Here is a 26,695-nt window from a genome sequence, read left to right as displayed (position 1 = left end):
TCTCCCAGGACTGTTTCTGCCAGGACAAGCCACGCTCCACATGGAAAGCCCCCTCATTGTCCTGGACCAAAATCAGAGTAGGCCAGCTTGGGGAGCCCTGGGGTCCACGGATGCAATCTGGTCCTCACAGAGGCCCCACTGAAGTCTTCCACGTGACCCTAATCTGGGATTTTGGTAACTAAGTCCCTGAAGTCCCATGAGTTTCCTACTGTCCCCTGGGCCAAGCCACTGCCTCTGCACAGCTCATGGCTGATGCTCTCACCCCTGAAAGTTCCAGATTCCATTCTACCTGAGGTCTCCATTAAGACAAGGCTTCCATGAAGAGTTTCATTTAATACTTTTGAGACATCATCCATATAAAGTTAGCGTTACTTTTAAAAATTAGGACCATAATATAAATTGGTAAAAACAAAACAAAACAAAACAAAACAAAAAACAATAAAACAGACCTGAGCGAGCCCTGGGAGGTGGCCTTTGTGGTGGCTCAGCCCCACCCCTACTCAGGAGCCCGGCAGCAGCAGGGACACCTGTCATCAGAACCAACCTGCAGGGCAGCATGTGGAAGTGGAGCGTGGGCTAGGGGGCGGGTTGGGGTCCAGCCTGTTGCCGAGAACAAGCAGAGTATCCTGGGGCCCCATCTACTTGCGTCTGCTTGTTCTCTGCCCCACACGACAGCTAAAGCCCCTCCTAACCCAGGAGCCTTGTGACAGGCTCAGGACAGGGAGCAGGGAGAAACAGGAAGGGGGGCTGTGGTGGGGCCCCCAGCCCTGGGGACAATAGGGAGCAGCCACATGTCCCGGGAGGGCACTGCACACTGACCCTGGGGAGAAGGCCCTGGGCTCTGGGCGAGCATGTAGACCCTACAGCAGGGAGTGGGGAGGAAGCTGGGGTCTGAACCTTGGAGAAACAGGTGTCCTGGGTGTCCCTGAGCCCTGGCCAAGAACACAGGCCTGAGAAACGAGGGTCTCCCTCCCAGGAAGCTTGCCTTTGCCGACTGTCCACACAGCCACCTTGCCGGGTGGAGTGGGCCCCGGGCCCAGTGACCCCAGGACTCTGCAGCCCCTGTTGTCAGTGCCCAGCGGGTGGCAGGTGCGCCCAGGCCTGCTGGGCCGGGGTCAGTGCAGCACCTGGTCCAGCTCGTACTTCTCACAGAAGCGGCTGGTGAAGGGGAAGCAGGTGAGGTACTCGATCCAGGGCCAGTTGATGGGGTAGATGTAGAGCCAGAGGACCAGGGAGGCGAAGAGGCCGGCGAAGACCAGCAGCGACACCAGGATCAGCGCCCGCTTGCGGTACTTGTCGCTGGTGCCGAAGGTGATGTAGGGCAGGAAGGCGAAGGCCAGCAGCATGCCGCTGAGGAAGCCGAAGATGTGGGCGATGTTGTCGATCCAGGGCAGGAGGCCGCAGACGAAGAGGAAGAGCACGACGGCCGAGAGGTTGAGGAAGGCCCTCCAGGGCCGCTCCAGCAGCTGCCAGCTCTGGAAGAGCTCCACGAAGAGGCAGGCCAGGAGGCCGAACTGCGACCCGGCCGGGCCCACCTGGGCAGGCCAGAGGCTCGTCACCCGGAGCCAGGCAGGGGGCGCAGCCCAAGGACCCACTCCCGCAAGGGCTGACCGGTCACTTTCACCCTTTAGCAAACAGAGCACCTGCTGTGTCCCTGCCAGGCGTGGGCCTGCAGTTAGCAGGACAGGCCTGCACACAGTGGGGAGGGAGAGGCAAAGGGGGTGAACGAGCGCAGCAGCCAACAGTTAGGCTGAACAGGTCAAAGGACGGCCACAGCTCAGGTCAAGAGCAGCCATGCACGGACACTTCCAAAGACTCAGGTCTGTGGATTCTTAATACGCCACCAGGCAGGTCACGGTAGAAGGTGAAATGAAGCAGACAGGAGGGGCAGGGCAAGGGACAGGGCGAGGGACGGCAGCTCAGGAAGGTCTTTCTGGAGGTGACAGTGGAGCAGGGAGGGGGTTGGGATCCCTGGTGACTCAAGAGTATCACTGGATTAAGGGACGCACTGATAAGCCCCCAGCTTAGCTGTCCATCTGCTGTTAAGCCTGTCACAGGAGGGACCCTGTGTCCCTCTAGCTAATACCAGGTGGGCAGGGCAGGCTGCCATATGCCACAAAGTTTTGGGCTCTACAAGGGGGTCCTGTCCCACCTCCCTGTCCCTGTCCCCCAAGTCCCTACCTCTGCCCGGTACGGGAGGAAGATGGCACTGGCGAGGTTGCCTGTGATGCCACTGAGGATGAAAATGATGGCGATCCGGTGCCAGCCAGCCAGCTTCTCCAGGTCCCGCAGGATGGTCATTTGGAAGACCACAGACACGAGGCAGTGCACCACCCTGGGGCAGGGACACACCAGGCATCGGCCTCCCGAGTCTGCACAGGTGCCGAGCACGTCGGGAGCAGCAGCTCTACAGGCGGGCCAGCTGTGCCCTGGCCCAGAGCCCTTTCTCGGGGCCAGCTGGGAGCCGTCACAGAGGTCTGTGGCTGGGGAGCAGTCAGGAGCCTCTTACCCAGCATGGAGGAACAGAGACAGCCAGAGCCTGTAGAACTGGTCAGGGACCTCGGGGTTGAGGAAGGGCAGCAGCCCACACACCTTGTCCAAGCAGTGCACCTGAGGTGGGGGCACGTGGGGGTCAGTGCTGTCCCCGGAGGCAGGCTGAGTCTGAGGCCCCAGTGCAGGAAGGAGTGCACGGGCCTGGCCTCTGCAGGCAGCAGAGCCCCGCTTCCTCTGCCCAGGATGACAGCCCTTGTTCCCAGCCCAGGGCCTCCCCCCAGGACCTCACTCTACCTGGGAACAGAGCGTCGCCTCTTCATGAAAATAGCCGTGCATGAACTCACAGTACTCGCGAGTGGTGATCTCACAGCTGCAGGGACAGGAAGAAAAAAGTGGGACATCAGGACGCTGAAGAACCCCAGTGCATCTAGGCTGGAGCCCAGCATGGCTGCAGCAGGCAGGAAGTGGAGACTCAGCCCAGCACGGGAGCCGCAGCTCTGGGCAGGTGGCTCACCTGCCCTTGGTGCCGATGCAGCAGGGGCGGCCCTTGATCTGGCAGTCCACGTGGAGAAAGCCTGTGTGGTTGCTCCTGGCCTGCTCCGTGCAGATCTGCAAAGGAGTACCAAGGGGGGAGCGGGTCTGAGCGACTGGCACCCGCCCCAGCCCTTCCCAGACCACCTCTCCCCGGGGATGCTCACCGGCCACAAGGTGATGTCATCAGGCCAGATGTGGGCACCACTGGAAGCTGGCTCCTCACAGGTCCTGGAGGCAGAGGCCAGGTTGGGCAAGATGAGGGAGGGGCTGGGGAACCAGTCATGTCCACCAACCAGTGTCCCAGCAGGAAGCTCAGACAGCCTAGCTAGGGGCCACTCTGGACCCGTGGGTGGTTCCAGGCTGTACCTGGGGTCCTGGTGGCACACAGCCCCTGATGTCCGCTTCTGGCCCAGATCAGACTTGTCCATGGGGGGCCCAGTATCATCTTGCCACTTGACAAAAGTGGCCAGAGTCTCCTGGAGAGTGGAGGTCTGGTCATGTTGTGGCAAGGCCAGCCCATCGGTGCGGGCAGGGGACCTTCCAGGACAGGGCCTTCTTCCCTTTCCCCAGGGCTCAGGTGCACCTCCCAGACCTCTGCCCTCGCTAGCCCTCCTGACATCTGGCTTTGCCTCTTGGGCTGGGGATGCCCCCGTGCTGGCAGAGCGCCTGTGGGGGTGCAGGGCTGGTGAGGGCGGAGAAGAGGATGGAGGGAACGTGGTCACTGCTCCTAAAGGGCCCCTGCCCCAGGCCAGCAGGGGCAGAGTGGTACAGAACCACAGTGGGGCTGTCCCACCGAGCAGTCCTTCCTCTGGGTCTGGATGCAGCCCGAATGGTCATTTTGGACGCAGCAGCCCGAGTCCCGCTCCAGGTCTCGCTCTCGCAGCACCAGCTGCTCGATCTGCCGGTCCTTCCGGATGCAGGGCGAGAACTTGGCTCCCAGGTGAATCAGGTCAATCTGTAGGTGGAGGAGGGCAGCTGGTGACATGGGTCCCAGACACAGGAGGGGCCCGCCACTGCACCTCCACTCCATTCAGAGTCTCCCCTGATGAGGGGGCCGCAAGGTGGTGAGCAGCTGGGGTGACAGGACACGGGGTTTCCTGCTCAGGTGGTCCCGCCCAGCCTGGGGCCCTCACCGAGCTGGGCCCGACCCAGAAGTTCTCCTGCTGGATGTACTTCACGCTCTCGTACACACCTTTGTTCCTCAGCACCTGTTGCAGTAGTGCGAGAGGTCGTCAGAAGAGCAAGAGCCCTGGCGTGGCCGGGAGGGCAATGGGTGGGACGGTGTCCCCAGGGTACAGTCTCTGGGAAGGGGCCAAGCTCTGGTGAGCCCCAAGCACCTCCTGCCTGGGCCAGGGTCTTGTGGCAGGACAGATTTGGTGCCCACTGTGCTGAAGCCTCTTGGGGAGTTTGGGACACCAGGAAGGAGCCCGACTTACCAGCTGGGTGGTGATGTGCTGGGCAAAGCCCACAGGCGCAATGCCATAGGTGCAAATCACCAGCAGCGTGATGATGATGTGGACGAAGGTCAGCCAGTAGGTGAAGTAGGGCCTGTGGTCAGAGGCCAGGTCAACTCAGCCCAGTCCATTCTGCTCTGGGGGGCTGCCCTGCGCTCTCAACTTTGTTTCACCCAATTCGCCCTTCAAAGCAGCTTGTAACATGCATTTCCAGCTTAAAAATTTCAATGGCTTCCCACTGCCTTTGGGATAACATCCAAAATCAGCTGGTTGCCAACGATGATGCCCTGTGGCTCAGGCCCACCTCTCCTGCCTGTCTACCCACCTCTTGCAGTTCCGGGAACACACCCTGGTCCCTGCAGCCCCAGGGCCTTTGCATGTGCCCTTTCTGTTGCCTGGGAGGCTCTACCCATTTCTCTTCACTGACCTTGTGCTGATGGCATCCTCCCCACCAGCTATCCACCTCAACTCCCTATCTTCTCCAGGACACTTGGGGTCCAATGTCTATCAGGTCACACTGTCAATCACACATCGAGAGAATTGCCTTCCCCAGTCTCTGGTTTCCCTCAAGATGTCTATGCCTGGCCTCCTCTAGTTGCCTCACTCTGGGCTGCAGCTGCTTCTTTTTTTATTTTTTAGTATAAGAGATTGAACCCAGGGGACACTCAATCATTGGGCCACATCCCCAACTCTTTTTAGTTTCTGAGACAAGGTCTCCCTAAGTTGCTTAGGGTCTTGCTAAGTTGCTGAGGCTGGCTTTGAATTTGTGATCCTTCTGCCTCAGCCTCCGGATCTGCTGGGATTACAGGCATGTGCCACCATGCTTAGCTTGGCTCCAGCTTCTAACGCTTCTCCTGACCCGTCCTTTCCTCTCTGACCCCTTCTCTTGGGGGCTCTGTTCTGGGGCCTGTGTGTGGTGGCCCTCAATGAACATTAGTTGACGGACAGCCATCCGGGAGCTGGGCGCAGGACACAGGTCCAGAAGCAGGAGATGGAGAGGAGGGAAGCTCTGAGGGCCCCCAGGCTGCATGCATGCTCCCAAGTGTGTCTCCATGCTTGTCACCACCCCCTTGGCCCCAGGACGCCACAAAGCACTTGCTGAATGAATAGGGAAGTGCCCTGGGGCCCGCGAATCCCGACCCCTCTCCCTTGCTGGCTGCCCGCAGCCTCACCGGTGGCTGTCGAAGCTCTCCAGCTGCCGCTGCACCGTGCTGCTGATGCTGCGGCGGTAGCTGCGGTTCAGCCAGCTGCCCACCACGCCCAGGCCGTAGTGCCGCTTCTTCCGGTCAAAGGCGAAGTGCTTCACTTTGGACGCGATGCGCTTGCCACGCCTGGGGGCCACAACTGGGGCTCGGCCACACTCCTTCCTGTGGGGACGGTGGCTCTCAGCCTGACATCCACACACCCCCCTCCTCACCATGGGCTTCGAAGGGGCCGGACAAGGCATGGTGAAGCCCCGAGCTGGGCTGCTGGACTGGGGGAGGGACTCACAGAGGGATCTGCACCCCATCGGGGGTGACGGGGGAGGCCGACTGTGGGATCCCTCGGAAGTAGCTGGCCGAGAGTGGGGGAGACTCAAACACGTCATCGGGCATGGAGCTCATTTCTTCCTGGGGTGAGGGACACAAAAAGACAGTGTAAGTAGTCACTGTCCCAACTACTGCCCCCCACATGCCAGTTCAAGGGCAGAACCAGGCTGGACAGACAGGCTCTTCAGGATGGCAGAGGAAGCTATGTGCCTGAGTCCTAAGGGGACTTTCCCAGAGGCCACTGTCCCCACCAAAGGTCCCTGCTTGGCCCAACAGAAAGTGGGGCCCAACAGCAAGCCCCATGCAGGGTGCACTCCATTACACTAACGGATCAAGGGGCCTTTGACTCTTTTAGGGGCTCCAGGCAGGACACATCAAGGCCAAGGTCACCTCTCCCAGCTCCCAGGCCGCCCCAGCCCCTGTCCCTGAGGGCCCACACGCCATGCTTGCCTTACTAAAGAAGGAGGAGTCGAAGGTGTCTGCCCCATCGACTGCATCCTCCTCCAGGAAGCTGGGATAGGCAAAGCTGCGTTTGATCACCCGGCACCGCTGTCCAGTGGCATCCAGCACAGAGCGCCCCTGGGCATGGAGCAGAGGCCTGGGCATCAGGACCAGGGCCGAGTGACCTGGATCCTCAGCCCCCAAGGGACTGCCAAGTTATCCTCCTGGCACAGCGCCTTGGGAGGAGGAATCCTGCCCAAGGCAAGGAGCATCTGACAGTGCACAGGCCAAAGGGGCTCCTGAGAGCAGAAGGCCAGGCCAGGGCACCAGCTGCTCAAACCCTGCTTGAGCACACACCACTCTGCACAACGTGGAGTCAGCGCCTCCCTGGCAACCCTGCGCTGACCTGAGCAGCCAGCATCCCGCTCCTCAAAGCAACAGTTCTATACCCTCACTCCTGCATCGAACTGCTGCTCCCCAAAGTACCCGCGGCCTCCCCTCTGCCTCCAGGCCCTGACACAGGCCACCCCCCGGCTGAGAATGCTGCTCCCTCCCTGCTCCCCTGATGCCCCCTATTGTCCTGGGCCCAGCCCAATGCCTTCCTGGACACCAACTCCTCCCCTGCACCGACCACCATGAACAGTGACATCCCCCCACTCCGCACACCCCCATGCCCAGCACATGGCAGGGGCTCAGCCAACACAGGTGGGTGAGTGGCGAGTGCACTTCCTACTTCACTGTACAAGTGGGTGCAGAATCCCACTCCCCAAACTCAGGGGGCTGAAGGGGGTTCACGTGGAACCAGGACCTGAAGGACACAATGTGGCTCTGGGCTTCAGGGTCCCCCTGTCCAGGAGGCCCAGCACACACACTGCCCTTGCATGGGAGACACAGCCGGCAAGCTCTAGACCACTCTGGGCGGGGAGAGGGGCAGCGGAGGGAAGTAGCCTGCAGGAGGCCTCACCTTGAGGAGGGCCGCGGCAGCCTGGAAGCTCATGTGGGCCACCGACATCCTCTTGCGGCGGGGCAGGTGGGAGTAGCCAGAGCGGACGCTGGTGAAGGAGGTGAGGGACAGGACTCCCGGGGTCAGCGGTGGGTGGGGGGCGTGGGGCCGGTCCACCTCATCTGGGTGGCGGAAGGCCCGGCCCCGGGCCAGCGGGTCCACGATCTGGAAGGCATGGGAGGTGAGCAGAGCTGACCCGGCCACGGGGGAAGCGGCCCAGCCGCCCTGGGCCCCATGGCTCACCTTGGGCATCTTGCAGGGCTTCGGTGACTCGGTGCCCTGGAAGGACGGCACCTCCTGGCTGGGGAGCTCCAGGTCCCTCTGGCAGGAGGCCTTGAGCCGGCCGTAGCGCACGCTGCAGTGGTGCAGGCTGCGGCGCTGCCAGTGCTGCCGTTTGCCCTCCCAGTCGCCACTGACCCCGAACCACTGGGCTGCGCCCCTGCAGGAGCAGGCGGGACGTGAGCGTGCGCCGAGGGGACGGCGCCTGTGCAGCTTGGCGGGTGCTCCTGCTTGCACCCTTGTGCCTTCGGGGGGGGTCGGCCTTCCCTGAGCCCCTGGCTGAAATCTGGTCAGCAGGGGTGGGGCAAAGGCTGGAGCCCGAGGACCAGGGTGAGAAGGCCCTGCGCAGGGCAGAGGTCCTCCGGCTCCAGGAATCCTCTCAGCCTCACCGTGACTTTTGGCAAGGCACACATCCCGGGCCCTCGGTTTTGCCATCTAGGCCACGGCATTAGATTCTCAGTCCCCCCTCCTGGAAAGGGGCTGCAAGGGCCAGGCCCAGCAAACTCGGGTGCCCGGAACCTGCGGCGGGCTAAGGTGGCAGTGGCGGGCAGGGGTGCTCACTTGCGGATGCTCTGGGACAGGGAGGCCTGGCGGCGGAAGCCAGGGCGCTTCTCCGCGCTGTCCTGCCATCGTGCCCGGGGTTCCTGAAGGCTGACGCTCTTCACGTAGGGTGGGTTCTTGGGCCTCTGTGGGGTGGAAAGGAGGGCGGTGGTGACGTGTGTGGCCCGAATTGGCTTCTGAGCAAGGATCCCAGTGGGAAAGCCCAGAGAACAAGCTCAGCCCACTCCACACCCTGGCTGCTTTTGTGCCAAATTTATTCGCTTACTATTTTTTTTGCAGCGCTTGGGCTTGGGAAGGAACCCAGGGTCTCATGCATGCTGGACAAGTGTTCTACCACCGAGCCACAAGCCTCACCCTTCATTCCAAATTTAACCCTTCTTTTTCTTTCCTTGCAGTGCTGGGGATCAAGCTCAGGACTTCACACATGCTAGGCGAGTGCTCTGCCACACGCTCAGCCTTTCATTCCAAATTTAAAACCATCGCTTTCTAATGTTTTCCAGGGAACCACAGCATGCACTCCCCATCCAGAGCCTTCCCCAACCCAGGATGGTCCTTCCTGTTTTCACATGTGCTAGAGTCCTTGGGGTGAGCGGGTGGTGTTAACATAGCTCCCCTTATGTCCCAGGCTGTGTGGGAGCCCACACTACTTGGGGCCTGCTCTCAATGAGTTCTTTATGTGGCAAAAGTCCACATGCAAATGCCGATTCATGTCCACCCTCTCCAGGGAACCAGGGCTGCAGAGGCAGGCTGCTGGAGCTGCAGGACCCAGGCCTGCTCAGCCCATCAGTCCCCAGAAGAGGCACCGAGAGCCTGGGCCCAGGAGGCTCCCAGTGTGTAGGCTTGCCAGCAAGCCCCCTCCCAGGGACAAGGCTCCCTGCTCCCCAGCGCCCCCAGGAGATGGGGCTCCCGAGCTCCCTGAGACATTTTAGATATTTTAAGGCTAGTTGAGGCTGCGGTTCAGGAAGGAGACCCTCATGGGGAAGTGCAACAGTCCAAAGGGTGTCATGTGGGCACATCTGTTGCCTAGGGCAGGGCAGCGAGCCCCAGGCTGGCCCCTCACCTCAGGCAGCATGCTGTCCTGCTCACTGGGGGCCTGGGCCTCAGGCGGTGGGATGGTAATGGACAGGTTGGGTGGCTTCCGGCTCTGCAGGCGGCTGCCGGATGCAGAAGAGAGACTCCCTCCATTCTTATCAGCTGAGGCCATGGTGGACAGGTGGCTGGAACAGAGACAGAGAGGGGGGCGTGGGCACATGGACAGGTGGCAGAACCCCAGAGGTGTTAGGACCCTGGCATCAGGGAGGCAGCCCAGGTCCAGAGCCAGCCGGCCCCCAGTTAGCTCTATCCGAGCCTGGCCACTGCAGCCAGACTGCAGTGGGTGGGCTGGGTGGGGTGTGGTGAGAGGTCTATTTCTGACCTTCATTTGCATTCTACCTCGGTGGGGGTCAGGAGGTCCCCAGCTTTCCACCTCATTCTATTTCTGCTCTCTGCTTTCGGCAAGAACCACACCAGGGAAGGAGCATGAAAAGCAAGCATGCCGAGCTGGGGTGATCTTGGCTGCCTGCTCGGGCCGGGCAGGGGGCCACGGGTGGCATCCTGGCCACAGGACCCTGCTTTGTCTCTGGGACAGGGTTCATGGAGGGAGAAGAAGGCCCCAGGACAACCCGGTGCACTGAGCCACCAATAAGGTGCCCACGGCTGTCCTGGGCAGGAGACTGCACAGCAAGTGGGGTGTTGTGGGGGTGTGCAGGTGATTCTTGGAGGAAAGATCTCCGCGAGGCGCAGCAGAGAGGGGTGGCTCAGCCTAGGTCCCAGAGAGAAGAGAAACCACCATGCTCACACCCTGTCCCCCAGGACTGTCCAGCTTCTTTTTCAAAGATAACTGAAAACCAAAGTAGTGGCTGGTGCCTATAATCCTAGCTACTTGGGAGGCTGAGGTGGGAGGATCACTTCAGCCCAGGAGTTTTTTATTTTTATTTTTTAAAATGTTTTTTCTTTAGTTGTCAATGGCTCTTTTATTTTACTTATATGCAGTGCTGAGAATCAAACCCAGGGCCTCACACGTGCCAGGCAAGTGCTCTACCACTGAGCCACAACTCCAGCACCCACCAGGAGTTTGAGGCCAGTCTGGGTAACATAGGGAAACTCTTGTCTCTTAAAAGAAAGAAAAAAAAAAGGTAACTGAAACTGCCACCTGTCTGGTACTTTTTTCTGTTCACAGTGACAAAATATTTTAACAATAAAGTGATACGTGATCACTAAGAAATTATGCAGAACTCTGAAGCAGAAAGAGAACCCAGGGCCCATCTTCCAGGACCTCCCCCCTGCCGCTGGAAACAACATGTGGTTTGAAACCTCACACCTCCTGATCTGTACCATGGACATCTATCCCCATCAGTCCGTACAGTCGGACCCACCTTGTCTGCTTTGACAACAGCCATGATTTCATGGAGTGGAACCTGCCAAGGTGGACTTACTTCCCAGTAGACAGTTACTTAGGATTTTTTTTGTGTGGTGGGGGCACCAGGGATTGAACTCAGGGGCACTCAACCTCTGAGCCACACCCCCAGTCCTATTTTGTATTTTATTTAGAGACAGAGTCTCACTGAGTTGCTTAGGGTCTCACTTTTGCTGAGGCTGGCTTTGAACTCACAATCCTCCTGCCTGAGCCTCCCAAGCTGCTGGGATTACAGGCAAGTGCCACCACGCCTGGCTCTACTTAGGACGTTTTGTGTCCAGTGTTGCCACAAACGCCCTGAATATGCCGTGTGCTTGTTCAAGTACTGCAAGACTAAGTTCTAGAAGCGGGCAGCTAGACGGATGGCAAGTGCATCTGGAATTTCAATGGACCTTACTGGATGGCCCCCTGCAAGGAAGTGGCAACTCACCCCATCCGGGGCTTTTCTCTGCTTGTGCCACCAACACTGGATTCCTTTTGGACCCAAGACTTCACACCCTGGGCTGTTTTCTTCTCTTCCTTGCAGCTTCTGCTCCATCTCAGGACCTTTCTTCAGCTAACACTTGCAGCTGTTTTCTCTCCTCTACTTCCCAGGATGCTTGGGAAGCCCTCTATGAGGCCAGGGACCCCACGGCACCCTCTGTCATGGTGCTGACTGGGTGTTCACAGCCTGGAGAGGCTACAGGGGAGCCCTGCAGTCAGGGGCATCTCTGGGTCAAAGTGGGGGGCAGTAGGGCAACACAGCAGCCATAGGTAGCCCCATCTCTGTGTCCCTCCACCTCCACCTGCCTCAACACTACCATCTGCTGAAGCCATGTCACTCCTCCTCAATCCAGGACTTCCTGTTCTCGCTGCAAGCTTCTTGCTGGCTCCATCTCTTCCCACTCTCTTGCTTCCCTCAACCCCGCTGCCCCAGGCTCCCTGCTGCCTTACACTTGCTGCTGGGAAGAGTCACTGGACTCACTTGTCACCCAGGTCCTCACCCGGACACCAGGGAGACTACAGGTCCTCCCTCGGAGAGGCACCCGCGGATTCACAAGAGATCACCACGTCCCTGCTACACCGGGTGGGGACGTTCCAAGCAGGGTTATTCACAGAGCCCACAGGTGGCAGCCACCCAAATGCCCATCGATAGACAGATGGATAAGCAAGATGGGGCAGATCCTACATCCCTGATCGTGAATGTAACTCAGCCACAGGAAGGCCTGAAGTTCTGAAGCAGCCTGTGAGCTTGACAACGTGGTGTTGGTGAAGACCACCTGCTGTGGGACCCCTTCCGTGCAAAGGCCAGGAAATGGGGTCTCAAGTGACAAGTAGACTAGGGCCTTCGTATGGCTGGATCGGAGGGGGACGAGGGTGACCGGCTACATAAGATGCATCATGTAAGACAACGTCTAATGATGAGTTGGCTAAGACGATTCCTGCAGGTCTCCAACTCTAAATAGGAAAATAAATCCTAGGGCTCAGCCCACAGGATCACGGGGCACCATGTGATGCTTCCTCCATGTAGCGTGGCCAGCCAGCCATAGACTTAACTTGGGGTTGGAATCACAATACTTGAAGCTGCTGATGTGAAATGTGCTCCAGCATCAGCATCTGTTTCTACAGCCCAAATGTGGTGGGCTCAGACCACAAACCTAGCAAACCAATGGATATCAAAGCTCACTATTCCTGTAAAATCACAGGGAAGTAACTCTGTGAAATAATGCCAAGTCCAGGTAAAAGAAGAATATATACTCCTGGGTGCCTAGAGAATCAGATTGGGTCTCCACCTCCAACTGGGTCCAGGAAAGTTGCGCTGAGGCTTCGGTAGGGAAGGAGCGTGGTAATACCTGCTGAAACCAGGAAGTGAAAGCAGTCATAGTACTGCTCTCACGAACACTGAGCAGACCAACCATGCTGCCTGACGCTGAGATGGAGCAGGGCTTGGTATTCATAACAGAGGGGATGAAATAAATGGCTGCCAGAAGAGCCGATACACCTGTTAAATGCAGTGGAAAAGTAGGGCTATGGAAGCTCCCTCGTGTGCTAGGTTTCCAGCTAGCGGAGGATACATTGTTCAGCTCCTGCCTCACTTATAAATGAGGAAATTCATCATAGAAATGATGGAGGTCTTAGGCACGAACTTATAATACTTATACGAGGGAGTGCCATACCAGGGGCTCCAATTATTAGAGGGACTAGTCAGTTTTCAAATCCTCCAAGTACGACTGGTTAGAACTAGGAAGAAAATTATCACAAAGGTATGGGCAGTAATAATGACATCACAGAGCTGATCCTCTGCCAGCAGGGCCCCAGGTTGGCCTCATTCAATTTGAATACGGGCTCAGGCAGGGAACAGGAGCTATAATGTTCCAGTGTCTTTGTGATTTGTTGAGAATAACCAGCAACTGATGGGTGGGAGAAGGTGGCTGAGCAAGCATTAGACTGTAAATCTAAATACACAGGTGGAACCCTCTTTTTACCAAGTCCTGAGGTGAATTATCAAACTGAACTGCAAATTCAAAGGAGCAGCTCCAACTCTGCCAGGGCTTCTATTGCCTTTTTTGCCTACCCGGAGGGAGAAGTAGATTGAAGCCAGCTGATTAGGGAATTTAGCTGACAACTAATTTTTTTTTTTTTTTTTTTTTTACACCCAGGGGCACTCCACCACTAACCACAACCCCTACCCTTTTTAAAATATTTTGAGACAGGGTCTCGCTAAGTTGCTCAGGGCCTCACTAAGTACCTGAGGCTGGCTTTGAACTTGCAATCCTCCTGCCTCAGCCTCCCGAGCCACTGGGATTACGGTTGTGAGCCACCATGCCTGGCCAGCTGTTAACTATCTTTTTATGGGTTCAAATCCTATCCATCTAGGATATAAATTATTTATAAGGATTTAGCTTAATTGAAGTGGTTGATTTGCATTCAACTGATATGGGATAGAGTCTCAGGAATTAAATATTGGTGTTATTTGCTTAGGGCTTTGAAGTCTCGTGAACTCCTTAACCCAAATTCCTAGTTTAGAATTGATAGTATCCGTGTTAATGGTAGGGAAAGTGTGGATAAAATTATTAGGGTTGGCAAAAGAGGAGCTAGTTTTGTTTTTTCAAATTGTCATTTCATCTTTGTGTTGTTGGATCATGGGAACAGTATTAGTGATACTGAATAAACAAGTTATGGAGAAATACAAGTTTAATCATGTTATAATGTCTGGATGTTGGCGTAATAATGCTATTGTTTATGACTCTTTGATAATCATTCATTGTGGGAACAAATCTAGTTAGTTGGGGGAAGACCTTCTAGGGACAAAAGTGTTATAAGTACTGTTGAAATTAACAGTGGGAATAAATTTTAAAAAAAGAAAAGAAATTAACAAGTGGGGTTTTATATCATATGTTAGATCTGACAGTGTGGTAGTAGACTTTTTTTTTTTCTCGAAGTTAAATAAATAATAGAAATATTAATTGTAAGTAAGATGTAAACTGTTAGATTGAAAGTTGTTAGTATTGAGTTATATGTGATGACCATTATTATTCAACCTCTGTGGGTGTTATGCTTTGGATGTGAGGGGTCCCTCAAAAGCTCCTGTGTGAGACAATACAAGGTACAGAGGAGAAATGGTTGGTTTGTAAGAGCCTTAACCCAATCGGTGAATTAATCCACCTAATGGGACTGACTGGTAACTGGAGGCAGCTGGGGTGTGGCTGGAGATGGGCACTGGGGCGTGGCTTTGGGTATACATTTTGAATCTGGTGAGTGGAGTCTCTCTGCTTCCTGATCAGCATGTGAGCTGCTTCCCCTCGACGCACTCTTCTGCCATGATGTCCTTCCTGCCTCACCTCGGCCCGAGGAATGGAGCCTCTGTTCTCCTCAGCTTTTCTGAAGTATTTGACACAAGTGCTATTGTTATTGTTAGTGAGAGTTTAATTAATGGTGTTATTTGAAATACGATTGAGAAGGGTGCGATCTTCTGTCATCTTAAAAAAGATTATAACACGATATAAGTGGAACACCTTTAGTGACCCCAGGTCCTCCGGAGTGAAACAGGGTGAGTCCTATTTTTATTGGTGTTGTGTTTTGATGTTTCTATTACCAATTCATTGAGATGAAATCCACATAACAAAATTGACCATTTTAAAGGGCTAGCAGCAGTATCAGGGTTGTGAGTCAATCAGAAATACTGGCTAAAGTTCATTGTCTTGAGTTTGTAAAGCTAATCACCACGGCTGTCATTAGGATTCCTGATGCAGTTATTTGAATGAGAAAACATTCAGAGGCGCCATGTGTGGGTCATGGGTTTGCTTCATTGATTAGGGTGGGAATAACCGCTAACATGCTAATTTCTGGTCCTACTCAGACTGTGGTGATGGTCACTCTGAATGTACAGACGGCCACCAAATGGCAGGCCTGAGGAAGCAAATTGAATGCTGAAGGACTACACCTCAGCAAAGTCATGGAGAAGCCACCTCAGGCAGGAGCACCACAGATACTGGGGTTCCTCCTGAGCTGGTCGCTCTGCCCCTTGGCTACCACCTGCTGAGAGGGGCCCTGCCTGGCCGCCCAGCAGCCCCCTGGCCACCCAGCAGCCCCTCTCCCTCTGCCCTTGTCAGTCTCTGTTGCTCACTGCTGTCTCCTGCCTTTTCCACCTGTACTGCCAAAAGCCTGCAGGCCCCACAGGCACCAGCAGAACATATTTGTTAAAAAACAACCAAATGAGTGAGATGGCCAGCACTTGGCCCAGCCCACCAGGCCACCCGGCTTCCTACCTTCAGATCTGGGCTGGGCCTGCGGCTTCCTGCGGCTCACTGGAAGGTGCCTAGAGCATGTTCCTGCCCGTTCCTCGCTGTTCAGATGCACAGTGGGGAAGCCTCAGCTCCGTGGACAGGTGGACCGACGGCCCAGATGAAGCAGGGCAGCTTTCTCTGCACTCTTGACCTGAAAGAAAGGCAAGCAGGCTCAGGGTCACGCCATCCTTTGGGTCTTTCATCTTCCTGACCTTGGTTTCCCCACTCATAAAATGGGGGTGATCCCACCTGCTCCTCAGAGAAGGATGAGTGGAGATGCGCAGAAAGGGCCCTGGAGCTGAGTTGGGCAGCTGAGGGTCACGGCAGGGGGCTCAGCATGCAGTACCTCCTACCACCTACAGAGGGTGCTGCCTGGAACCCGACGGGAGCCAGATGCTGAAGTCAAGAGGGTCCCAGTTCTTTTTTTGTATTGAAAGAAGCATTCAACTTTAAAAGCCCAGGGAGCGGTGGTTGCCTCCTGATTAGGATTTCTCTTCCATTAGTGTCATTCAGATACTTAAGGCAGCACAGAAATCAGAGGGAGGTGTTTTGTTGTTTTTATTAATAATTTACTGAGATGAAAGCCACATAACATAAAATTAATCACTTTTAAGAGGGCAGCTTGGTGGCATTCCTGTGGGTTTCTAGGAAGTCCTGCACATGCTATGGGCGTGGCACAGCATGTGCAGGCCCTCCTTGAGGTGGGAGATGCCAGGAAGTGCCATGGCAGCTGGGCCGGATTAAGTCCACACGTGCCAGACCTTGCTCAGCCCTGTATAGGCATCGTTCCTCTTGGTTCTTAAAACACCCTTTGAGGCAGACATTATCACTAGTGGGGGAATGGAGGTTCAGAGAGGTTCAGGAACTTGCCCAATCTAACACATCCAGGAAGGGGTGCAGCTGGGACTCAAGACATTGAGCCCTAAGATGGAGGTCCCCTTAAGAGACAGACATCCTCTTTCCCTAAAGTTGGGGTACACTAGGAGCTGGCAGACCCCTCTAAAAGGGCCAGAGCAGAGTCAAGTATGGAAGGAAACTTGGACCAGCATGCTGCGCATTGGCCTGGGACTGCCGTGGGGTAAACTGAGGTGAGGGTAGAGCCACGTCCCTCTGATTCTAGTGGGACTGCCTTAGTGCTTTGCATGTGGTATGAGGCCCTTGGTTGCCAGAGTCCCCAGTCACAGGTGAGGGGTGTCGGGTGAGGACGGGATGCCTGCCTCATGTCTCCGCTTCTCTAAGGCAGGACCATTAGCCTCGGCTTCAGCAGAAGTCTTGACCTCACACCCCTCTGAGATCAAGGGCAGATGACCCAAGGGGCTGGGCCAGGCTGGCTCCGAGGAGCCCGGGCAGTCACACGAGGAAGCTGCTTGGGGACAACCCCAAGGCAACAGTCTCACCTGGGGCCTCCACCAGGAAAGAGCCCCGCCTGGCATCCTCCGGGACCAGGGTGCAGAGAGAGGGCATCGGTGGACACTGCCCTGGGAAACTGGCACCAAGGGAGGGAGGCAGCAGAGAACAGCACAGGTGGCAGGAGGGGCCACCAGAGTCCAGCTCAGCTGCGGCTCCAGGCAGGCAGGTGCCTTCTGGAACCTGGAGCTTTTCGTCCCTCCCAGAGTCAGAGTTCAGGCCTGCCCCACAGCCACCAGAGAGATGCTGGCCCTCTGCAGCTCCCCTGCTCCTGTCTCCTCTCTTCTGAGGCCCTGTATTGGGCACACCAGGATCTACCTGTGTGCTGGCCACCTCACGCTGCTCCCTTAAGGAAAGTCACCTCCTCCAGGAAGCCTGCCCTGTCGCCCCTGCTCTCTTGCAGCACCCACAGATCTGCCCAAGGTAGGTCTTCTCCACCTGGGCCTGGGCAGCACAGTGCCCCACACCCAGCTGGCCCCCATCAGTGGAGATGGGAGTCTGGCGGGAGCCTGCATGGCTGTGGATGGTCAGCCCACACAGGCGCTGTTCAGAAGCCACCATCCTGCAGCCAGCCCAGGAAGCAGCCCCCTCTGGAGAGCTCCTCTGAGGAAGGTCCACCTGCCCCTGCCCCTCTGCTCACTGCAGAGCCTGCTGAATGGCAGGTGCTGGCCCAGGCTGAGTCTCCACTGGACCCCACTCCCTGCTCCAAGGCTGACTGCAGGCCCTCCTTGTAGCACTGAGGAGCCGACTGGCCAGCTGGGAGCCCCACCCACGACACCCTCTGTGCTGCTGGCCTATGTGCTGGTCTCTTGGTGGGAAGGGTAGGCATAACCTAAGACTTGGGCCTGGGCCAGCTCCAAGAGAATCCTGGGGACACCAAAGAGAAGCAGTCTGACCTCAAGAGGGGCAGGTGGGCGCGCCAGCACTGAGAGGGGCCAAAGACTTGGGCGACATCCATATGCAACTCCACCCTGTACCCCAGTTTCCTTCTGTTAATGGGGTGGGGGCTGGACGGGGTCATGGCCAGCTTGACCCCCTGCAGGAAGCCCATACACTGCACCATCATGGAGCAGAAGGCCTGCCAAGACCACCTGCCCCCAACTTGCACAGAAGCGAATGGGCCTCAGAATGTGGGAGGGAAGGCGCTTGGTGGGCTGGCAGATGCCCGGGGCAGGGGTGGGCCTTGTCAGACCCACTCTGGGCTCCTGCACGACCCACACACAGGGCAGACGGCAGAGGCCAGGCACAGGAGCACTGAGCCGTTCCGCCTGCCACTTATCTCCCGCCCCCAGAAATGCTTGCTCACTGCAAAGGAAATTGTGACATCCTGGAACCAGGCTTCCTCTTGCCCACAGTTACATCTGCTGCTCTCTCCAAGACCCTCACGCCAGTCTCCACAGCTGGCCCATGGCTGGGGGGATTGAAGGCCCTAGTCATGGCCACTTGCCTAAGCTGGATCTTGGCCAGGATTCTGGGGAAGGCCTTTAGCCTGAGCTTCTGAGAAGCTGGGAGACACCACAGGGGCCTGGGTAGAGAGACCAGGGCTGAGGGTTGGCCAGACTCAATTTCCTCTTCCCTCAGGATGGTGGCCACCGCCGAGAGAGCAGGCAGGTGGGGCAGTTCCAGAAGAAAAGTCAAGTGCAGCATTCAGATCCCTGAGGTCCCCATGGGTTAAGGCCTCTGTGGCCAGGGGTCAGTGTCCCTCTCCAGGGACCTTCCAGATAGCACCACCCAGCCAGCAGCAGCAGGGATCAGACAGGCGCACACAGAAGTGCAGACTCAGAAACCTCTGCCGCCACTGCCCGGAGAATCCGGTTTCCCCACAAAGGGCGGGGCTGGGCACTCCCAACCAAGCCCTGCAGTGTCGGCAAGGCCACCCCAGGAAGGCCCCAAAACACAACCTGGCGGTCAGCCCAGGCAGGGGGCTAGAGGGCCCTGCTCCCCACTGCACAGGTGGCATGAGCCTCAGCTCCAAGAGTGCTGGCCACCGTCCCCTCCCAGCTCACCCAGGTGCAGTGCCACCTGTACCCAAGAGTCCCCTCCCTTCCTCCACGAGCTGGCCGCCTACACCCCTACACCGGCAGGTTGTGGAGGGTCCTGCATTTCTCCTGGTGGTAGATGGATTCCCCACACCCTGGGCTCTGCGGACCCGATGAGCCAGGGCAGGGAGCCGCAGCTGCAGCCCCCTGGCCTGATGCAAGGGCCCAACCTTGTATGGCCAGGAATGGGGACAGAAGGGAGGGGGAGGCACTTGGACAAGGAGTGAGCAGCTCTGTCCCCTCCACTGGACACAACCAGGAAGCACTTGAGTCCCCTCTGGAGAGGGGACACAAGTCACCTGAACAAAAGAAGGGAAGAAACCACAACCTGGCCCAGAAGTCACTTCCAGCTCTGGAGCCCTGGGTGAGTCCACTGGGTCCCAAAGAGCAGGAGGCCAGGGGAGAGTGGGAGGGAGGGGGCGCAGGGGCTGGATCACAGGATGCTACGAGGGTGAGGGCTTCTCCCCGGCTTCCCTGACCACAGAAACCAGAACTCGGTCTCCGCTCCCGTGGCCCTGCTGGGAACTGGGGCATTTTTAGAAAGCTGCAAAGAGGAAGCTGGGCCCCAGCAAAACCCCAGGTTCTGCTGACCTCAGGAAGTTGTCCAGCCCCTCCCCTCCACAGGCCAAAGGAGGGCTCACATGAGAGCCATCACCCCGTCTCCTTGCACGTGTCCCCCAGCTGACCCTGCGTAGTGGTGTCTCTCCCCTGCACATCTCCTGGACCTGGCAACGGCAAAGAAGGGCAGGAAAGTAAAAAGACTGGCCTGGGGTCTGGGGACAGGACTTAGCCATGAGAGACACAGAGGCATAGCTGCAGCATTGTGCCCAGGTAGGTGGGAGGCCAGGAAGACCACAGGCAGAGGCAGGGCAGCCGAAGGGAGAGCTGGGAGCTGGCTGCCCAGACACGAACTCAGCACCAGCTGTGGGGATGTGGGGACGTGAGCTGTGCCCCATGGTCACCCATGGAGGGAACGTGTAGGCTCCAGAGCCAACAAAAAGCCAGCCCTTCCCCAGAGAGCCCCTAGTTCCCTCTTCCCTCCCTCTTCCAGGGCTGGAGGGGCAGGTTCAGGAGTTGAACTGCTAGCTTCTCTGGACCCTTTCACACCAGATACAGGCCTCGGGCTCCCCTTGATTCAGATTGGCCTGGGCCTCACTGCCCACCACACTACACACATGGGAAGTGGGTGCTAGGCTCCAGGGAGCCTCCAGTGCAGGGTGTGAGGGGGTGAGCCTGGGCATGCTGTGCCAGGGGGCTGGGAGAAAACCCTGGCCTTGCATCAGGCAGCCTGATGCCCCTCTGTTTCCACCCACCTGGCCCTTCTCAGGACCACTTGCCAGCAGGTCTGGTAGAAACGTAGATGCCTTCCTCCTCCACTGGATCCCCAGTCCAGGAAGTGGGCTGAGCTGGGGGTGCCTGAGCCCTGCATCCTCAAAGCCCAAAATACAGCAGTTGCTGATAATATCTGGGGCAGGTGGCACAGGAAGTAGGAATGTGGCCAGGCCTCCCCAGTTGGCCTCCCCTTTGGACTCCAGAAGCTGTTGGTGGAGGCAGTCCAAGTGGATGGCAGCTGAGCAGGAACACAGGTGCCCTGGAAAGGGACTGAGTGTTGGCCTGGGATGTTCACCCAGCAGCCTGGCCTCCTCTGGGGAGGCCGCAGGTCTGCTGCCCCTCCCCGGGGGCCCAGACACCAGGATGTGGGAGGGCTCCTGGAGACGGAGCACACATGGCTGCCACACAGGTTGAACTGTGCTTGCTCTGGTCTTCAAGATTTGCTTTTCTTGGAACATGGACCACTGGGAGTTAGGTTTCCACTTGGTCCTCAGAAGCAGCACAGGTCCATCACATGCTCAGAGGGTGAGGCAGGATGGGGTTCACCTGGGGTGGGAGCAGGGGAGGCCCACTTCACTTCTGCTAAGGACTCCTTGATCACCCCCCCTTGTGCTCACAAGGTCAGAGCCCACCAGCTTCCACCTGCCTCCTCATGGTCTGTCCCTTGACCCAGGAGATAGGGTCACAGGCCCAGCCCTAACCACTGTGTGATCTTTTTTTTTTTAATTTTCCTGGGGGCTGGGGAGATAGCTCAGTTGGTAGAGTGCTTGCCTTGTAAGCACAAGGTCCTGGGTTCTAATCCCCAGCTCCGCAAAAAAAAAAAAAAAAAAATTTTTTTTCTTTAGTTGTTGATAGACCTTTATTTTATTCATTTATTTCTATGCAGTGCTGAGACTTGAACCCAGTGCTTCACACATGCTAGGGGAGCACTCTGCCACTGAGCCACGACCCCAGCCCCCCACTGTGTGATCTAAAGCCACTTAATGACTCTGAACCTGTTTTTTATGCATGTGATGCTAAGTAGCCCCTTGGTGATCTGAGATCTGGGTGGCTTCGTCACCATTAACCACAGCTCCCTCCAGGAGCATGCTCAGTGGAGGTACAAAGTCTCACCCTATCTTACTGAGAGGTAGAGCACCCTGCACAGTATCACTCAACCAGAAACCGACCCTGCTGGCTGGGTGTGAGCTCCCAGACTCCATGGAGCTGCAGGCTCCCCGGCCCCTCCCCTCCACAGGACGGGACGCCGGGCGGCCTCACTTCTGGAGGCCCAGTTATGCTCCTGTCGACAGGGAGCCCCTCGGCGGGAGGAAATATGCCAGACAGACACTTTTTGGCTTGTAAACAGTCATTAAGGAGCTAATAAACCTGATTTCCCAGAACCCTACCCCGGGGCACCCCACTTCCCTGGAAGAGGCTGGGCCCAGGCCTACTGGGCTGTGCCCATACTAGAAGGCTTCCAGAGTCACCTGCCCACTGACCCCCACCTCGCTTTGGGGCAATGTGGGGTTCTCTTGTTGAGGAATGAGGGGGACCTGGGGACAGAGACAGGGCTCAAACCCGACCTGGCCACCTCACTGTGGGGAGACTTTAGGCACATACACATTGCTGAGCCCGTCTCCTCTGCTATGAAAGGGGGTGATGCCCCACCACGGAGGGAGCCAGCCAGGTGACAGAGCCTGAGTGTACGGTGCCTGGCACACAACCGGCAGTCTGTTCTGTTCTCCGGCTGGGCTCTGCCACCATGGCTCACATGGCCTCTGTATCTCAGCCAAGGGCCTCTGAGATGACAGGACTCTACCTGACAGGTGGGGAAACTGAGGCTCAGAAAGGCTCAGTCACCCATCCACAGTTCCACAGCCAGGGAGTGGCAGGGCCCCAGCCCAGCCAGGGGCCCCACATTCTGTGGCACCTGGAACTGGGGAGGCCAAGAGGCACAAGGACATGCCTGGGGGGTAGTGCAGAGTAGTCTGGGTACAAAGGCCATTGGATCAGGAACCCCTCCAGCCCTCTGAGCAGAAGTGGTGACACCTAAGGCTTGGGTGGCACTTCTATCAAAGGGCCTTTAAAGCATTATCTCATTTAATTGAGGTTGAGGGCGGGAGGCAACTGTCATTATGCTCCCTGGCTGATAAGGTCCCAGGGGCTCAGGCTGGGTTCCCCACCCTCCTCTTCCAGGCCTCCCTGGTGGCCACACAGAGGCAAGACTCAGGGAGGCCCACCAAGAGAGAAAAAAGGTGCCCCTTGCCAGAGATTAGGGGCAGGAAGCCCTCCCTGTACCACCTGTGATGCTGGGGGTACAGGTGTGCACCCCTTTTGGGAGGCAGAGGGGAAGAACAGGTCTGGCAGCTTACCCTACTCCTGCCCAGGAGCCTCGGCCAGAGGGGCCCAGCTGAGGGCATCGCCTCTGTGACCCCCACCCCATGCCATCAGGGACACACAGGCTGGCAGGCAGGAAGACTCCTGGTGTGGGCAGGGGATTGCAGTTCAGGCCCAAATGGAAATCCATCCCTCATTTCCCATGGCCCCCAAAAGCACTGAAGTCCCCTGCCCCAGACACAGTCACTTCTACAGAATGCTAATAGAGTGGCCACTCTGGATGAGTGTGGGTGGGCCTCCGCTGTGCCCAAGTCTGCCATGTTCAGCAGCCTTGCAATAGAGGCCAAGATCATCCCCACATGGGCGCATCCTGGCTGAAGGCTGTCCGAGGTCAGCACCGGAATCCTCACCTTACAACCTCCCACAGCGCACTCTGGTGGACCACTGAGCCTGTCAGTTCCGAATCTTCCCTCTTGGCCCCCTGGGCTTGTCATTACCCACTCCATGGCTGCTCACTACGCTCGCTCCTCACCCCAGGCCGGTGGCCCTGAAAGGAGCCTTCTGCACTACCCACCTGGCTCCAACCACTATCCTAGAGGGCCCGGGGCAGCACTGTGGCTGGAACTGCTGCCCAGAAGCTTCCGAACCACAGGCCACTTGTGTCTGGGTCTCCGGGTAAACTTACTGAAGGTGGCTCTCTGAACCTCCCTGGAGATGAGAAGCTGAGCCTTCTATACCTGACTACTTCCCAGCCAGGCCAGGGTGACCTGAGGGGCAGTCGGGGAGGTCCCTGCTTTTGCTCTTCCCAGTGGTGGAGCAGGGAGCAGCTCCTCCTGTGAGGACACCTGCCCCAGTCTGGCTGTGTCCCTTTCCCAGTCACTGAGCTACTCAAGGTCAGCTGCATTCAGCAGGCACTGATGTCCCGCCCCTCCTCCCCCAGCCTGGCTCGACTGGATAGGAAAGGAAACCGGGAGCCACTTCCGACACAGCGCAAGGCATGAGCTCATTCTGGAAATCCCCTGGGGCAGCAGGGCAACACCTCTCCTGCTCCAGAGTATGAGGCACAGAGACCCTAGGGGACATGCTGGGGAGACAAGCCTATCTCTACACAGCACCGGGGTCAGGCAAGGGCAGGACCAAAGGGAAGCCCAGGCGGCTCATCGAGGTCGCTGGGACACTAGGCACTCGCTCCCAGTGCCCTGACCTCTTCCTGCTCTCATCTGGTGTCTGAATGGGACAAAGTTGATACAAGTAGGACAGAATCCTGGCAGAGGCCACAGAAAAATACCATCGCAGAGCTTAGAGCAGAACTGGGACCCCAGGGGCCTTCCAGTGCATTTATGGTGTGACTTACTCCTCCTGTTAGAGGAACAGAAGTCTCCTTTCTGGGCTAGAGAAAGAGAGGGTGTGTTTGTCTTTGAGAGACAGACATCAGGTGCAGCAGTGGCTCAGGAATGAGCTGGCCAGGTGGCAGTTCCTGGGTGGTCTGTTTCCCAGGAACTGGGGGTAGACAACTTTGTACAGGTCTGGGTGCTCAGTCCTGTGCCTCCAGAGGCATATGCAGTGGGGCCACTATTACTGCTTACTGGAAAGGTGGGAGTCTCACTCCAGTCTTCCAGAGTAAGGAGACCAAAACCAACCAGAAACTTCCACCTGCTCGCTCACTTCACCAGGGTTCCCAGGATAGGGAGCAATGGGAAGTTGGGAAATGGAAGGAGGGTTGTGGGGTGGCCAGGGCTCCTGGGCAGGGATATGGCTGCCTCATCGGATCCTGTGTCACCCTGCCAGCCACCCCTCCTGGTTCTCAGGAAGCTGGGAATACATCCCCCGAGTCCAACTCAACAGCTTCGAGTTGGAGCCTGTCGGGCCAGGTTCTGCTGTACTCCATCTCTCACCACCGCGCAGATGATGTGACCAGCAGGGTGCCTCCCTTACCAGCAGCTGAGTCTGCCTGGCCTTTCATCCAACCTAGGGTTCCCACCACGGGGAATTTTTATTGTTTTGAGACAGGGTCTTGCTAAGTTACCCAGGGAGTCCTCAAATTCACGATTCTCCTGTCTCGGCCTCCTGAGTAGCTGGGATTACAGGTTTGTGCCACCACACCTGGCTACACAGGAACATTTTACTGCAGGAGGGAAGACTGGGGAGACACCAAGTCATTCCTTGAACATTACTTTCCTGGTGGGAATCGCTGGAGCAGTTAGATGAGTGTTCAAAGGAAAAATTCCAGCAGGTCACCAGGTAGGGCAACCATTATGTAGTTTTGGGAAGATCTATGGGAACAGAGCTCACTCTGCCCCTCCTCCATCTCCAGAGACATTTCAGCTCTAGGGCTGCCCTGGCTCACCCTGTGTGGGAGGCTGCCCTGGGGTGAAGTACTCAAGGCCCAGGCTCTGAGAGGGCCCCTGTTTTCAGCCCTCCTCCACAACACCCAGATCTGCTTCCTGTGGGTCCCTGTCAAGCAGGGAACAGGCAGACTTGTGGCAGCAAAGCAGGGCACTTCTTAGAGGAATAACTGCCCTCCTAACCCCTAACTTCTCATTTACATTAATTACAAGTTCCTCCCCTAACCACTGGGGAAACTGATGGAGGGAAAAGAAATCAATAAGTACCTGGATGGACCAGGTGCTACAGCTGAGTTTCCCAGCCTCAGCACAGTGCTATCGACTTCTTGGGCTGGACAAGTCTTTGTTGTGGGGCTGTCCCGTGCATTGGAGGATGTTTAGCAGAATCCCTGGCCCTTACTCATTGCATGCCACGGGTAATGTCACTCACTCCCCTCCGGAGTGTGTGACAACCAGAATGTCCCCAGACACTGCCAGACATCCCCTGGAAGGCAAAAGGGCCCCTTCAGCTGAAAAGCAACCGCTTTAAAACAAGCTTCACTTTCCACTCCCTGCCCCACAGGGAGCCTGGAAAGCCTAACAAGGATGCTGGGTTCATTGTGCCACCAGCAAATGTCACACACACTGGGGTCCTATCTAGCCATCTGGGAAACAGCAGCCACTCCACACGTGGGGGTACACTTCCTCAAACACACCTCACCTACACCTTCTTTCATAGCCCCAACCGGAGAACTTTCTCCTTTAGTCCTTCATAGAGTTGGGCAGGGACTGAGACCAGGATTTCCTCCCTAATCTCTAACCCGATGCCCTACAGAAACAGATGGGCCTAAACAGGTATAAGGCAAGCCGAGGGTCCACCTTCCCAAGCCCCTCATTCCAGAACCAGCCTGGCGGTGTGAGCCCGCCCCCATTCCCCACCTGTTACCCACCGAAGCGAGGCTCCAAGCACAAACTTCGACCCCGGGACTCGGGATCGATGCTCATCCGCAAAATAGAGGAGAGGAGTCTGAACTGAAGGCACTTCTGGGTCGTAGGCGGGGCTGCGCGGTCCCGTCCCGGGCAGTCCCCTTCCTCCCTGGGCATTTAAACTTCTGCCCAATCGACATGCCCCACGCCCGGTGACGTGGGCCCAGGACCCTGTCCTTAGGCGTCTGGGGCGAGCCGAGCCCAGGGTCTAGCGGCCCCGGTGGCTCTCTCTGCCCCAGCCTCCGGGAGGGCCCACGTGGCCCCAGGCGCTCTGCAGGGAGACACCCGCGCCGCGCGCCCGCGCACCGCCGCCCAGGGCGGCTGGGGCCCGACCCGCCACCCCTCCGGCGCCTGCGTCTGGTCCCGCCACTCACCCCGCGCTCACCTCCCGCGGCCCCAGTCCCCGGACGCAGCTCAGATCAGCGCCGGCGAGCGGCTGGGCGGTGGCCCTTCGGGGGCGGGGCGTCGGCGCTCCGCCTCTTCCCTACCTGCGACTGGGGGTGGGGCCGGGGGCGGGCCGGGGGCGGGGCCCCACGCGCAGCGCCCGCCCCCTTCGGCTCCCAGGGCTTGCAGCTGGGCCCAACCCGGCCAGAGCCTTGCTTCTTCACTGCTCCTTCACTGCCTGGTCCTCTCCTCTCCCCTGACAAAGCGCATAACCTGGGTCTGAACTGCCAACATCACTCAAGCCTCTTCCTCAAGAACAGCCATGCAATCCTCCCTTCCTCTCCCTCCAGCGCCCTCATCCTCGGGGCCAAGTGCGCCCGTTCCCTCC

At 57.5% G+C, this 26,695-nt stretch overlaps 1 protein-coding gene across 5 annotated transcripts; it reads right to left on the bottom strand.

Moving 5' to 3' along the window:
* Positions 1-319: 319 nt before the first annotated feature.
* Rhbdf2 (rhomboid 5 homolog 2) lies at positions 320-26,384 on the bottom strand. 5 transcript variants are annotated; one of them, XM_047544787.1, is made up of 19 exons: positions 26,298-26,384; positions 15,498-15,666; positions 9,355-9,511; positions 8,295-8,419; positions 7,698-7,893; positions 7,416-7,619; positions 6,461-6,589; positions 5,973-6,091; positions 5,654-5,848; positions 4,464-4,575; positions 4,161-4,235; positions 3,821-3,982; positions 3,394-3,503; positions 3,192-3,255; positions 3,008-3,102; positions 2,788-2,863; positions 2,510-2,610; positions 2,182-2,335; positions 320-1,625 (listed from the first exon to the last, which is right to left on the bottom strand). In XM_047544787.1, exons 3-19 carry the CDS (start codon positions 9,496-9,498, stop codon positions 1,116-1,118), a joined length of 2,571 nt encoding a protein of 856 aa, XP_047400743.1. In that variant the 5' UTR covers positions 9,499-9,511; positions 15,498-15,666; positions 26,298-26,384; the 3' UTR covers positions 320-1,115. The 5 variants fall into 5 exon arrangements, with proteins under 5 accessions (XP_047400743.1, XP_047400746.1, XP_047400745.1 ...); XM_047544790.1 differs by having other exon boundaries at positions 320-1,535; XM_047544789.1 differs by having other exon boundaries at positions 26,309-26,378.
* Between the last annotated feature and the right edge of the window lie 311 nt (positions 26,385-26,695).

This window comes from Sciurus carolinensis, chromosome 3, assembly GCF_902686445.1.
Source record: "Sciurus carolinensis chromosome 3, mSciCar1.2, whole genome shotgun sequence".
Taxonomy (NCBI): Eukaryota; Metazoa; Chordata; class Mammalia; order Rodentia; family Sciuridae; genus Sciurus; species Sciurus carolinensis.
The sequence above is the reverse complement of the archived record's forward strand: the minus strand, read 5'-3'. Positions and strand labels throughout refer to the sequence as shown.

Coding starts and splice junctions, on each gene's coding strand:
- Rhbdf2 (XM_047544787.1), bottom strand. CDS start 9,498: ATGGCCTCAGCTGATAAGAATGGAGGGAGTCTCTCTTCTGCATCCGGC. Junction 4,236..4,463: donor AGCACATCACCACCCAGCTG/GTAAGTCGGGCT, acceptor CTACTGCAACAG/GTGCTGAGGAACAAAGGTGT. Junction 3,256..3,393: donor GTGTGCCACCAGGACCCCAG/GTACAGCCTGGA, acceptor CTCTGCCTCCAG/GACCTGTGAGGAGCCAGCTT.